Raw genomic sequence first — 14,776 nt, forward strand, 5'->3', positions numbered from 1 at the left:
TCCAATGAATATTCAGTGTACTATATGGTACAATTGAGTTCTTAGGAAGTAAAATTATCAGTCTTAGGAGTAAATATTCACTGTGTGACAAGAAGCTCTCACATGCTCTGGACCGTAATACATGTTAAAAAATAATGTTCTTGTACTTTATTTTGTACATTTTGTTTTACTCTCAAAGTGCTGGTAGCTGTTGAATTGCATTTTATGAATCACTAAGTGTCACAGAAAAAACAACAACAAAAATAATCTGCAGATGTTTTACCGAAGTCAAAAACTAGCTGTGTTTTGGATGGTCTGAAAGTTAGCAAAAAACAAAGTTTTCCTTTTTAGGTGCACTTGAAAACGGTCATAAAGTAGTTAATTTCAAGTGTTAAAACTGAAATGGGGAGGCATGGTGGCTCAGTGGTTAGCACTGTCACCTCACAGCAGGAAGGTCGCTGGTTCAAGCCTCTGCTGGGTCAGTTGGCATTTCTGTATGGAGTTTGTATGTTCTCCCCATGTTGGTGTGGGTTTCCTCCGGGTGCTGCGGTTTCCCCTACCGTCCAAAGATATGTGCTATAGATGATTGCCCGTAGTGAGTGTATGGGTGTTTCCCATTACTGGGTTGCATTGGCGGTTCATTCTGCTGTGGTGACCCCTGATAAATAAGGGACTAAGCCTAAGGAAAATGAAGAAATTAAACTGAAATGTTAGTTATGATATGATTTGTTGTGAAAATGTAGGATAAGTGTTAGCAAGAGTGCTAAATCAGACTAAATTACCCTACAGCGGCTTCACTTTTGACCCATTTTCCTTCTTGTCTTAGGTTTTGGCTGTGTTTACGAGGTGTATGAAACATTACACATGTACATAAAGTTCATACTCATTACTTGGACTTTAAATTTATTTGCTGCTATTTCCTCATCAGACTATGTTAGCATGACCAATATTTGCTTCTTGTTTTAATGGTGTAAATGTTTTGGCTGTCTTTTCTGAGGTGCATGAAACAATATATAAAGTTTATAGTCTCATTCATTACTTTCACTTTAAATACATTTGCTACTATTTTCTCATAATGGTTATTGGTCAGTCCAAAGAGAGAGAGAGAGAGAGAGAAAAAAAAACAGTAGCCTACTTTCTTGTGCTTGGCACTACTTGCCCTGGGATCCGTGTCAGGCTGTTCTGAAAGCAGTTGTAAAGATTGTGCAGAACACTTGCTAATTTCTTAGCGCAATCCTTATTACTGTAATTGATGTCGGGCATTTAATATTTAGCCCAGTCTCCGCCTTTTCTCGGTTCGTCACGCCTTGGTGCGTTAGTGCATGTGTGCGGGGCAAAATGGCTGCTTCCACCTCCCCGCAGACACAAACAATAGCGGAAAAATTGTCTGACTGTAGGTGCTGTAATAAGTCCGATGCGCCGCAGCCGCTGAATGGTGAGTGCATGCACTTCCGCGCCGTGCATGAGCTTGCATGAGAGATGCACACACGCTCGGAGCTTTGCCGCTCTTAAATCTTGCATGGCATGCAATCGTGTTAACATTTAAGACAAGCTCCTGTCACAACCGATGTGCGCTTTAAATCACTGATATGGCAGAAAAATGTCCAGTGAGAGACAGCGCGCGCACAAAAGCCACTCATTCCCCTGCTCTCAGAACACTTTTCGATCTGAAAAGTGATTTTGTGGTGATGTGACGTGTTTGGGTACTTATTAAGCGCAGTTTTGGATGTCCTGTCAATATGACGGCTTTTTTTCAGTGCCCATATGTCTTTATGATTGCTGAAATTAGGCTGAGTCTTCGCCATTTTACTTGAGGTGCTTTTTTTAATGTTGTAATGGAGCGCGTCTGCGCTTTTTCGTCTCTTGGTGACCATTTCGCGCACTTCCACAAAAATATGTTTAAAACAAGACAACTGACAGCACTGCTTATTTCCTTTTATGATAAGTGTAATATTCTGCTTTAATTTAAAGTCTTTTGTCTGTTTTTACCCTCTGGTTATTTCATACAATGCATGTCATCACAGAGGATTTTCAGTTTTAGTCTGAGGAGGAAAAGGGCTGATGTTGCTAGAATTGGGACTAGGACAGATCAAATGACAGAAGACTGAAACGCCCACCGCAGGAACGCTTATTATATTGAATATGCTGAGAAGAGCAAGACCAGCAGGGGCTTCAAAAGAAAATCACAGTGTGCTGCTTCAGTCTTGTACAGTAGTCCTGTGAAATTTGCCCTTTGTAGTAAATGAAGTATGTGCATCTAGTTGTTGGGTTTGAAAAGTCAACTCTATATAACTTTTAGGTCAGACAACCTGTTGTTTTAAGATCTAATTGTCTGTTAGAGTCCTTAAAGGGATAGTTCAGTCTAAAAAAATGTATTTGCTCACTTTTTTACTTGCCTTCAAGTGGTTCCAATGCTTAAAACACTTCATTTTTTCTGTTAAACTCAAAAGAAGATATTTAGAAAAATGTTAGAAACCTGTAACCATTGAAAAAAGTTACTGATTGCAGGTTTCCAACTTTTTTTTAACTACTTTTGGGTTCAATGGAAAAAAAGAAACTCAAACAGGTTTGTCGGTGAGTAAATAAGAGAATTTTCAATTTTGGGTGAACTACCTCTTTAACCCTTGTGCACTGTTCAGGTTGATTACTCTTGTTATGTTCGGGATGAAAACATCCACTAAATTAAACTGCAGTAAAAATGCATCTGATATATATATATATATATATATATATATATATATATATATATATATATATATATATATATATATATATATATATATTATTTTTGCATAAATCTGTTAATCAACCTCAGTCCTGATCAAACCACTAAATTGTTTAGAAGTAATGACAGAATTTTAACTGTTTAATTGCCAAGCTCACAAATTTTGTGACTGATTTGGTGAAAAAAGGGCTGATGTTGCTAGAATTGTGATTAGGACAGATCAAATGACAGAAGACTGAAACGCCCACCACAGGAACGCTTATTATATTGAATATGCGGAATAGAGCAAGACCAGCAGGGGCTTCAAAAGAAAATCACAGTGTGCTGCTTCAGTCTTGTACAGTAGTCCTGTGAAATTTGCCCTTTGGAGTAGTTGTTGGGTTTTAGAAGTGAAAACTAAGCAGCTTTTAGGTCAGACAACCTGTTGTTTTAAGATCTAATTGTCTGTTAGAGTCCTTAAAGGGATAGCAGTTCACTCCATATATTGTAATTGCTCACTTTTTACTTGCCTTAGTAGCTTAATGAGCTTCCTTTTTCCGTTGAACACAAAAGAAGAGATTTAGAAAAATGTTAGAAACCTGTAACCATTAAAAAAGTGAATGTTTACAGATTTCCAACCTTTTTTTAAAAGTACTACTTTTGGGTTCAGTGGAAAAAAGAGGGATCGTTCACTCCAAAAAATGTATTTGCTCACTTTTTACTTGCCTTAGTAGAGCTTAATGAGCGTCCTTTTTCTGTTGAACACAAAATAAGATATTTAGAAAAATGTTAAAGTGAATGGTTACAGGTTTCCAACCTTTTTTAAAAGAATTGCTTATGGGTTTAATACTTTAGGGACTGAAGTGCTGCTTCAGTCTTGTACAGTAGTCCTGTTGAATTTGCCCTTTGGAGTAGTTGTTAGGTTTGAGAAGTGAAAACTAAACAACTTTTAGGTCAGACAACCTGTTGTTTTAAGATCTAATTGTCTGTTAGAGTACTTAAAGGGAAAGTTCACTCCAAAAATAGTTGTATTTGCTCACTTTTTACTTGCCTTTTACTTGCGTTCCTGTGGTGGGTGTTTCAGTCTTCTATCATTTGATCTGTCCTAGTCACAATTCAAGCAACATCAGCCTTTTTTCACCAAATCACTCACATAATTTGTGAGCTTGGCAATTAAAAAGTTAAAATCCTGTACATTTTTTTTAAAAAACAATTTAATAGTTTTGATCAGGACTGAGGTTGATTAACAGAAAAAAGTATTTATCTGATGCATATTTTTTTATTACAGCAGTTTAATTCAGTGGATGTTTTAAGACATAGAATCACCCCAGAGTGCATGTAAACATCCCCAGCAGTACGTAAGGGTTAAAGTACTGCAATAGGATGTTGAGGAAAACCATAATAAACCCTTAACACTGATGTATTTGTAGCATTTAGCCGAAAGAAAGGGTAAAGTGTGACTCCAATAAATATGAGAGGAAGATTGTTCAGTTCAAGCAAGAACCTGATTTGAATTGTTAAGGCTTTTTAAAGATTTATTAAATTATATATAACATATAAAGGGTGTCTTTTCACATGTGCTCTTTCAAAATGACCCGGTCAGCTAACTTGCATTTAAACTGATTGTGAGTATTTTATTTTTAAATGATTTTTGTGGTTTAACTTCAATTCAGAAATGTGTGTTTTTGCATTTTCAGGTGGGGAGGGGGCTGAGGATGATGAGGAGGAAGATGATGATGATGAAACCCAAATGCCCCTTACAGATAAGTTGTCCACAAGTCCAGGACACAAGACTCTGTTTTCTTTAGATGAAGAGAGCCCTGAATCCAAAGACACAGACCCCAGAGGTAATACGAATTTTAATCTCTTCTTTTATCTGTTTTATGTCTACTTTTAGTCTATTTTTCTGTTAGTTGTCAAATAAATCAACAGTTGTTTAAATATAGTCTATATAATATAGTCTAAATATATACTATGGAAATAAACCTCTTGCATTTCAAAGTAATGTGGAGAAAATCTGCACATAAATTCACTGTTTATTTACACTTTACAATAAGGTTATATTAGTTAATGTTAGTTAATGTATTTACTAACATGAACAACCAATGAACTACATTTATTACAGTGTTTATTCATTCGTTAATGGTAATAGAGTTATCTGTTAGTTCATGTTAACTCATTGTTTATTAACTAACAATAACAAGCATGTGTTTGGATTTTAATTATGAAATAGTAAATGTTAAAGTATGAAATGCTGTACTAGTATTGTTCATTATTAGTTCATGTTAATAATAAAATAACTAACATTAACTAATGAAACCTTTTCGTTAGGTGTGACTAGTTATCTTCAAAAAACATCTGAAAACGGTTGACAATTTGTCATTTTAAGATCTAATTGTCTGTTAGGGTGCTTAAAGGGATAGTTTAGTCCAAAAAATAATTTGCTCACTTTTTACTTGCCTTCAAGTGGTTCCAAAGCTTATCGAGCTTCCTTTTTTTGTTACACACAAAAGAAGATATTTAGAAAAATGTTATAAACCTGTAACCATTGAGAAAAGTGAATGCTTTCAGTTTTTTTTTTAAAGAACTACTTTTGGGTTCAATGGAAAAAAGAAACTCAAACAGGTTTGTGAGTTAGTAAATAAGGACAAAATAGTACAATCTGTTTGAACTACCACTTTTCAAGTGCATTTTTTCCGGTACAAATAGGAAAAATAAATGTAATAATTACTATTAAATGTTCTTAAAATGACAATATCGAGACTTTTCAAAGCTATCGTCTTTGGTTGCATTTGCGACCATCACCAAAGAGACATAAAAAAGCAGCTTACCTTCTTCCGTGCTTCTCCTAAACAGATGTCACACATTATTCAGACAATCATACACAATTAGTGCTATTGAAGGCTAAAGGCATGCAAGGTGGGTCCAGATTCAGAATCATGTCTGTGACAATATATTGCACTACTTATTGTGACAGACCAACATACAGTATGAATAAGTGTTGATCGGTCCTGAATCACGATTTCTCTGTTTCACAGGCTCCAACCTGTTGAAATGCAGTGTTTGTGGTGCTACCTTTGAGACACGTCGTGGTTTGTCTACCCATTCCCGCTCTCACCTGCGGCAGCCGGGCATGGGCATGTCTGAGAACAGCAGAGCGCCAATTGATCTCCTCTACCAGGCTACCAAGCATCATTCCAGAGATGCGCAATCACCTACGAAGCGCAAACAGCACGTCCCTGTTGTTCCTGTACCTAGCCCCATGAAAGACATTGAAACTGAAGAAGGACTGTCGGACACAAAGCCTCCTGTCATGTTCTCAGCTATTAAAGTTTCCCCTTCTCCAACAACTCCATCTACAGCTGGCTCCCTGCCTTCCTCTCCATTTGTAAAGTCTCGGTCCCCTTCCCCCGTTCTAAGAAAGGCTCCCATCTCTTCGCTGTTACCTGTGTCTTCCCCACTGCGATCCCAGGAGCATAAGATCTTAGGAAAGAGCCAGTCTACAAACCCCTCCGGTCCGACCAAACCATTCTGGGCACCACAGGACACGGACGCCCCATTGAATCTTAGTAAGAAAGCATCTCATGTGCTAAATCAGGGGTTGTCGGAGTCTCAATTCAAAGGTCCAAATCTGAGCAACTATAAAAGGATTTAAATGCATTTTACATTTAATAATACAATGACCAGATTCAGGTTAAAAGTAACAGAGCAAAATAAAGATTTGAGAAATGGCACCTTGGCCCAATCCCAATTCTAGTTTTGTACCCCTACCCCTTCCCCTTGGCCCTTGAAACAAAGTGTAGAGGGGAAAGACTTCAAAATTTACCCCTAAGAAATGGGACATCACTACAACATCTGCACACGTCATCGTGATCTCTTGCTTCATATGAGATTGATGATCGCGACTGCTGTAGTTAATCCAGTTGCGTTATTCTTTTGGTATTTACCTTGAGGAAATCACTGAAGGCAATAATATTATGTTATCATAACGATTTAATGTGGCAATAAGATCGCAACTAAATTGCACATTTACATAGAGGCCATATTCATGTAAACACACCAAAAACAACATTAACATTATAGCAGACACTGTAAAAGCCCATTCCCAACCACTAGACTTTTCTGACAGGGTATTCGAGCGTCTTTGAGTGTCAGAATGTTGTGAGACTGCTATACATGAGCAATGATTATGGATTATAGATAGCGAAATTTAGCCGTTTTATTTTTTAAAGCATGACGGTAAAACACGAACGCGGTTATGAATATATTAATGTGCTTGTTTGTCGTAAAAATCTGTACTAATGAAGAAAAATAATAATTTGTGCATCTCCTTGCTTCAGGTTGCAGCTATACTGCCGTCGTATATCTCCATTTCAAGAGGGGTATCTAGCCCTTCCTAAGAGAATTGCGACACCCCATTCACATGAAATGTTAACTCTTAGTTTCATAGTGGTTTCAGTGTGCATTTCCGAAAACCATTGTTAGCAAACTAAGGTTGCAAGTTGTGTTGTTACAAACATAGTTTGTTGATTAGGCGTTTCCCAAATCTATCGTTCCAATGGAGTTTTGCAAACTGCGTCACAAACTTGTATGTTTGCAACTACACCTCTGGAGCTGCAGTTAGAAACACAGTTCCTGGCTGTGTTCTATTTCCAGTTATCCCCCCTATGGCCTATTCATTTAGAACATTCTAACATTTAAACTTGGAATTATTTTTAAAATAGCATTAAGGTAATCTCTCTTAGGTGTAATTCGCTTTCAAAGAATTTTTACAGTTCAGTTTTAGCGATGTACATATTGACAATTGCACTCCCTTCGCAGTGCACTTAGAAAACATTAATGTCATTTTGAACACTGCCGTGGCTCATGATGAAAGCTATAGGTGACTAATCAGGGTATCTTCTGTCCAATCCATATCCGTTTCCAAACAGAAAAAGAAAAATAAGGAAAAAGAATGTTTTTCCGTTTTTCATTTGCTCACAAGAATCGAAAAAGCGAGATTTTGACTCGATATTTGTTTTTTTAATTTAGGGTAGGAAAATGGATAAACAACTTCAAAATTCATTATGCACATGTAGGCGGTGCTGAAACACCAACTTTCCTTTGATTGGTCAACCAAATCTGAGCTTGTGACGTAGCCCTCAAACAAAGAGCGTTCTGTGGACCAACACCCAGGCTTTTAACTATTATTATTATTTAATTATATAAATAAACTAAGTTTACATATTCTGTCATTTGATCAGTTAGCAGCCTTTTAATCATTTCAATTTTAAGTAGGTTATTTATTAAGCATCTGTTCTGTACATCAGTGGTTCTCAAAGTGGGGGTTGGGACCCCTAAATGGTCGTGGGACAATAAAGAGGGGTCGCCTGGTGATTTCCAAAAATCTGTTTATTTTTATTAAACCATAAGATTTACCTTATATTGTCCATAACCTACTGAAGAGAAAAAATAGTTCTTTATAGTTACTATATACTGTATAGATACTATTATAGTTTATAGTTCTATTGGTTGCGACCCCTGGGGTAATTTATTATATTAAAGACACAGCAACAGTGTCAGATGCAGCAGATTGATTTTATAACACCAGGTTAAACTTTCTGGCCCGTTTACAGCACTGACATACATTAAAAAAAATTAACTAAGAATAGACTTGGGTCTATTGGTGTATGTGAGCCATTGCATGTAATATCTCTGTTTTTATAGCCACCTCAGAGGATATTGGGGGTCATGAGTCACTGGCATTGTCATTTTGGGGGCCGCGGGCTGAAATGTTTGAGAACACCTGCTGGATATGACATGGCCTTGTTAGTTAGAACATCTCTGCAGTGGTTAGCATGTGTCAAATTGTTTAAGTAGACTTTTCAAAAAATAAACAAACATTATCCTACTTAATCATCAGCATCTTCATCATAATTAATATTATTATTAAAATATGATTATATTCATTTCCTACTAAAAATGTATATAAAATTTAATTTCTTAATAAATAGCCTCATTATTTATTTATATGTTTTATATATAGGAAATTAGAATACTCGTTAGCTTTTGTAAGTGATTTTATGTTTTAGAACATAATAAGGAATATTCTCAATAATATTTGTAAAGGAAACATTTACATATATTTCAATTAATATGGAAAACGAGTGCATGTTTTTATTAAAACTAATATTAGATTTTTTGAAACAAAGAAACTATGGGGTTCTTCTCTAACCCCCCATTCACACGAGGCTTTAGCACCAATGCTTGACAGAGGGCGTGTCTGAAGTTGGGGCTGACTTGATCGTCATAGCAGTGTTAGCAAATGAAATCAGTCAGCAATCGGCCACTGTCTGAGCTGGTGTATTTGCATACAGCAATCTGATTGGCTCACGCTTCCGTCGCCGCTTGAAAAGTTGAGAAAGTCCCAACTTCTGCAGCAAGCAACGCCACTGAAGTGGCGCAGACGTGTCCACAATGCAGTTCGGCAACGCCTGACGTCGCCCATTTAAAGTGAATGGGAAGCGTTGAACCTGACACCCAGTGTGAATGGGGCCTAAAGAAGTTGTTACTTCACCCTGTTTAGAGCATCATTATGTGCATTTTACGTTATATCTAACGTGATTCAAATGATGGATTTGTGACAGAGAAACTACAGGTTTTGGGAAACACTCGTCACTAGTGATGCAACAATTATAGATTTTGGTTGCACGATTATAGTCTGAGGAATAATCACGGTTTCACAGTTATCACGATTATTATGGATTCATTCATTTTAAAACACTACTAGTTTAGAGAAATAGCATGAAAACTCTTTATATTTTAAAGTGTGATTGTTTTTTTTTTTTCGGTGCTTAATAACCAATTAATACAGTGCAAACAATAGTCTATTTCTCTTTGGACTTAAAAATAAATGAAAAAAAGGTTTTTGGCACTTAAACATGAAAAAATGAAAAAATGAACAACAGAACAATGAATAAATTAATAAATTAATACATTTATTTATTTATTCATTTATTGTTTAATAAAAAATTGAAACATTGTTTTCCAGTTGTAGCCGCGCTTCATTCTAGAAATGTATAGTTTATCTAAAGTAATGTTTACAAACTAGATAGTATACTATGACCAGGGATACAATCAAAAGCGACATTTTGTGTCTGCCGGTTTGTTTGTTTTTGCGGGAGTTCCATTGACATTTTCCCTCAGGTTAATTCTGACCAATCGAAAAGCAGTTTAGGAAATACGTTGAACAACATCTGGCCAATGAGTAATGTGTATGTTGTCACATGACTGCCTTTTGGTTCTTTTCAACTGGTTCAGAACCAAGGCAATCAGTGTGGTGTGAAAAGGACCCAAAAACGGCAAGAAAATGCTACAATGCATCATTTGTTGCCCTTGGTCCGGACCAATTGAACTGAAGCACAGATGTGAAAGTATCCCTAATCCCTCACACACAATCACTACTGTTAAAACATGAAATAGGGGTGGATCCAGATTAGATTCTCTCCAGATGTGGTCCAGAGTCAAGACTTCGGGAATCCCTTTGCTAAATGCTAATAAAATATTTGTAGTGTTGTGGTCCTCAATTTTCTTCTTGTGCATATAATTTTCTGTTCCTTTCTCTCTTTTCTAGCGATGGACATGGACTCTAAAGACATTATTTGCCAGTTGTGTGGCGCATGGTTTGAAACAAGAAAAGGCCTCTCGAGTCATGCTCGTGCTCATTTGCGCCATTTTGGAATTGAGTACTCAGAATCCAAGGGCTCCCCCATTGACCTGCTCAACCGGTTCATCTTAACTGATGACTTTAAGCACAGAGCCAATTCTTTTCTTTCTGATGGTCCCGAAGACCTGAGGTCCCAGAAGACTAGCATAACCTCCCTCTTACCCTCCACTTCGTCCTCTAAGAGGCCTCTTCCCTCCAGTCCTGTCCTATACAAAACAGCAGCCTCCCCTTTGAAGACAACCATTGGCTCCAAAGCTACCTCATCCACCCACACCCTACTGGGCCCACCGAAGAAGAAGCTGAAACCCTCTGCTTTACAGGTCCTTCGTTTCAGTGATGGAGAAATGATGTCCTTTCCTATAGGTAAGTGTTTTTACATGATCTTTGGAAGAGATTTACTACAAATCACACCATGCTACCTTGAGAAGACATGCTTGACACAATCACTGTTTGTTATTTCAACTGCAGTTGAGTTTGTGATTTGAGTTCGATTAATCGTCCAGCCCTAGTTAATGCATGTCCTTGTCTGTTGTTTGGTCCATTTGTGACATGAGGTAATATTTATGTCTAAACTAATATAAGATTGTTCTGTAAACTTCTGCTAGAGCCGTTGAAAGATGTGAGCTGCGAGTTCTGTGGAGAACTTTTCGAGAATCGCAAAGGCCTCTCCAGCCATGCTCGATCCCACCTGCGTCAGCTTGGGATCACCGAATGGTCTGTGAACGGGTCACCTATTGACACTCTAAAAGAGATTATAGTACGCAGAGGCCTACCAACTATCATGCCTCTGAAGTCCCCCAAATCCCCTTCTTCTCCAAGCCCAGGACTGCCTCGTCACATGCTCCAGTCCTCTTCCCCGTCAGGGAATATTATTGGCCGCTTGCCTTTTCACTTTGCCAAAACACCAAACCATGACCAGCCTGCTATTCACAAAATGTCACCCTCAACATCCACCACCAGTTCTCCGCCAATAGTGGACCTGGTTAAACCAAAACCAGAGCCTGAAATTGTGGAAGTTACCATGAAAGGATCAGACATGGGAGCAGATGAACACTACAGCCCCGAGCCACTACATTCCAGTTTAATCTCTTCAGATAATGTTTATCCAGTCAACTTGGGTACGTTTTTCCCCCCTCACATACATAATGCTTGTTTAGCTTTATTATTTATAATTAATCTGGTAGACTTGGAATTATCCTCATTTTACAACTTCCCTAGAGTAAAACAGTAGAGTTATACCTCTTTTAATCCATTCAGCCAGTCTCCGGGTCTGTCTGGAACATATTTAGCTTAGCTTAGCTAAGACCAGCCAATCGCATTAGATCTTTAGCATCTTGCCTGGAAAAAAAGAGCTTGACTCTTTCGTAGTTACTTTGTGTACAAAGAACTGATGGAAATGAAAATGTTTTATTTTCTAGAACATCTAGACCAGGGGTCTAGAATCCCAGTACCAGGTCATGAAAAAGTTTCTACAGGCCCTCAAGAATGCAAAATTACGCTATATGAAATCCCATTTCATTGTGGGCTTTCCAGTACCCGAAAGCACCATAACAATTTATGTTAAACATTTCTAAACATTTTCTACAAGGGTACAAACACAGCATCGCAATCAGGATCTGTTTGCATTGCTTTGCAACATATTCTAGATGCGCCGACTGTCTTTATAAGATTTAGCCAATTACCCCCATGAGGAGTTGTATTTGTTTGTTTTAGTTTGTTGTTGTATACATTTGTGATATAGATGTAATTTCACATACATACCAACCAAAATACATCACCTGTTTTATTTTGACTTAGATGCTAATGACCCATTCCAATTCAGTGGTTTATGCAAGGTAACCCTGCTAAAAAATCCAGCTTAAACCAGCCTAGGATGTTTGGCTGGTTTCCAGCAATTAACAGCCTAGTTTTAGCCGGACAGGCTGGGAGATGACCAGCTAAAACCAGCTTGACCAGCCTAGCCAGGCTGGGAGCCCAGCCAAAACCAGCTATGTTCAGCTTAAACCAGGATGATCAAGCTGGTTTTAGATGGTTTTAGCTGGTCCCTTTCCAGCCTGACCAGCTAAGACCAGGCTGGCAATGGCTGGGAACTAGCCTGGAAGTGGCCAAAACCCCTCTAAAACTAGGTTGGTTGACCAGCTAAAACCAGCCAACCATCCTAGGCTGGTTTAAGCTGGATTTTTTAGCAGGGAAAATTGCTCCCGCCAGACCCGGAGATCGGCTAAATGGATTCAGAAATGGTAAAACTCAACTGTTTACCTCTAGGTGACTTGTAAAATGCAGTGATGGGTCGTTCTTGAAAAATTCGTTCAGTTTGAATAAATTTTTTATGTGACTCGAGAATGATGAGTCCTCTCAGGGAGTTTGTTCGCGTATGCGCACATTTGTGCAGGTGGGGTAGAAGATAAGTACTTTTTTTGAGTCTTAATTGGGTTTGAGTGGTTCGTTCATCATGGGAAAGACAGAAGCCAATTATATGCAGTCAGAGCCAGAAAAAGATTCAATCCGTTCATCTCTCGAGTCCTTTTTTGGAGTCATCTCTCTTTACATGCTATCACATGATGAACGGAAAACTCAAAAACCTGAAAACTCGAAAGACGAAATAATCATGGGTTCTATCCTGTGCTTTGGTTAAGCTTATATGGGACTGTGTAATGTGAACGAACGACCCAAATTTGAAGATGTGACCTGACCTAATCAGACAAGACTTAGGTTAACAATGAAGGATTATTTTCTCTTCCTTACAGCATTCTAGTTATGATTTGTTTGTAATGTGATCAACTTTTTTGCTAGTTATAGATGTGTTTGGAAGTGACCAGTAACATTTTAATAAAATTTTGGCAAATTGAACCGATTCATTCACCTAGATGAACGAGACTCAAGGGTCCGAGTCAGTAAGATGAACTGCCAAACTTCCCATCTCTAGTAAAATGAGACCATTTACAAAAAAAGAGGAGCGTTCCTTTTAGGGTTGTCACGATAAAGAAATTCAGTACTAATCGATACTGAAATTTTAAAAACGTCCATTCCCCGCTAACATTTGAGCACTGTTGAACGAGTTCTTAAACACTGCTGATTTGCCATTGTGTTCACGTGCTCAACAGAAATGACTGTGATTGGCCATGAAGTTCATCAGTTCACCGAACTCACCGCTGTTTACTGAGTGTAAACACAGATACAAAGACACTGGAGAGTTTTAAAGTCACGTCGATCTGCTGGTTTGTTTATAAACTGGCATACGAGTGATCCTCTAATGAAATGTGGCTTTAAAACGCTCCAGTGTCCCTGTATCTGTGTTTACACTCAGTAAACAGCGGTGAGTTCGGTGAACTGATGACCTTCATGGCCAATCACAGTCGTTTCTGTTGAGCACGTAAACACAATAGCAAATCAGGGCTGTTTAACAATGCGCTCAACAGCGCTCCAATGTTATGGACGTTTTAAAAAATTCAGTATCGATTGGTACCAAATTCCAAAATTGTGACAACCCTAGTATCCCCAACTCAATCTGTTGTTTTTCCTCCCGTCTTTCCTCCGACAGTTATGACTCAGGAGAAGGAGCCTTCGCGTGATATTCGCTGTGAGTTCTGCGGTGAATTCTTCGAGAACCGCAAGGGTTTATCAAGCCATGCGCGCTCACACTTGAGACACATGGGAATCACAGAGTGGTCCGTGAACGGCTCACCCATCGACACGCTGTGGGAGGTCATGAGGAGACAGGGCAGCACTCCTGCATCGGTTGCTTTAGGCATAAAGGAGGAACCAGGACAAGATGGTAGGATTTCATTGAGCAGTCCAGGCTATCAAACCTCTGCCCTGTCCCGAAAATCACCTCTAAATCTGCTCCACTCTGGTTCACGGCTGCATAAGCACGGGCTGGGAAGCATAGGCCTCTCCCCTGCTTTACCTGTGGGGAAACTTTTCGGAGTTCTTCCACTAAAGAAGAAGGTGCTAGTAGAGGAGAAACATCCCGGAGAAAAGACTCTGCTTGTGCAATCGAAAGACTTCTCGTCTCCCCCACAGGACTATTCATTTAAGGGTAAAACCTCAGCTGAGAAACATGGAGTAGGCCAAATGGGTAAGGCTGTATTTTTGTAGTACTCCTTATTTGGTGTTTCTCTATGACTTTGTTTATTAGGTCAGTCAGTGTCTGTGGTGCTTTCTTGTTTGCAAAAGAATGGCTATATATATCGTCACCATGAAATTATTAGGTTTTATCTGCTTTCTAAATGATTTTGAGAAATTGAGCTTCAAAGTTTTGCATTCTATATAGCAAACAGTATGTGTGTAACAATTGTTTTTTAAATAAAAAGTCTTAAAAAGTACACAACTTTAAAAAAAAAAACATCCCATAATGTATATAAGATGTCATTTAATTAGAAACTGTC

At 38.3% G+C, this 14,776-nt stretch overlaps 2 protein-coding genes across 6 annotated transcripts in view; both read left to right on the forward strand.

Moving 5' to 3' along the window:
• dnaaf5 (dynein axonemal assembly factor 5) overlaps nucleotides 1–14,776 on the forward strand; it is a 571,499-nt gene that overhangs the window by 531,112 nt on the left and 25,611 nt on the right. The gene's annotated exons all lie outside the window — the stretch shown is intronic.
• wizb (WIZ zinc finger b) overlaps nucleotides 1–14,776 on the forward strand; it is a 46,082-nt gene that overhangs the window by 18,489 nt on the left and 12,817 nt on the right. For all 5 annotated transcript variants that reach the window (XM_087243959.1, XM_087243958.1, XM_087243962.1 and 2 more), the window contains 5 exons: nucleotides 4,381–4,530; nucleotides 5,722–6,252; nucleotides 10,296–10,751; nucleotides 10,994–11,506; nucleotides 13,930–14,466. In XM_087243959.1, the coding sequence (XP_087100085.1) occupies nucleotides 4,381–4,530; nucleotides 5,722–6,252; nucleotides 10,296–10,751; nucleotides 10,994–11,506; nucleotides 13,930–14,466 (2,187 nt within the window). The remainder of the gene's footprint in view (nucleotides 1–4,380; nucleotides 4,531–5,721; nucleotides 6,253–10,295; nucleotides 10,752–10,993; nucleotides 11,507–13,929; nucleotides 14,467–14,776) is intronic.

This window comes from Danio rerio, chromosome 3 (assembly GCF_052040795.2).
Source record: "Danio rerio strain M-AB ecotype USA chromosome 3, GRCz13ab, whole genome shotgun sequence".
Taxonomy (NCBI): domain Eukaryota; kingdom Metazoa; phylum Chordata; class Actinopteri; order Cypriniformes; family Danionidae; genus Danio; species Danio rerio.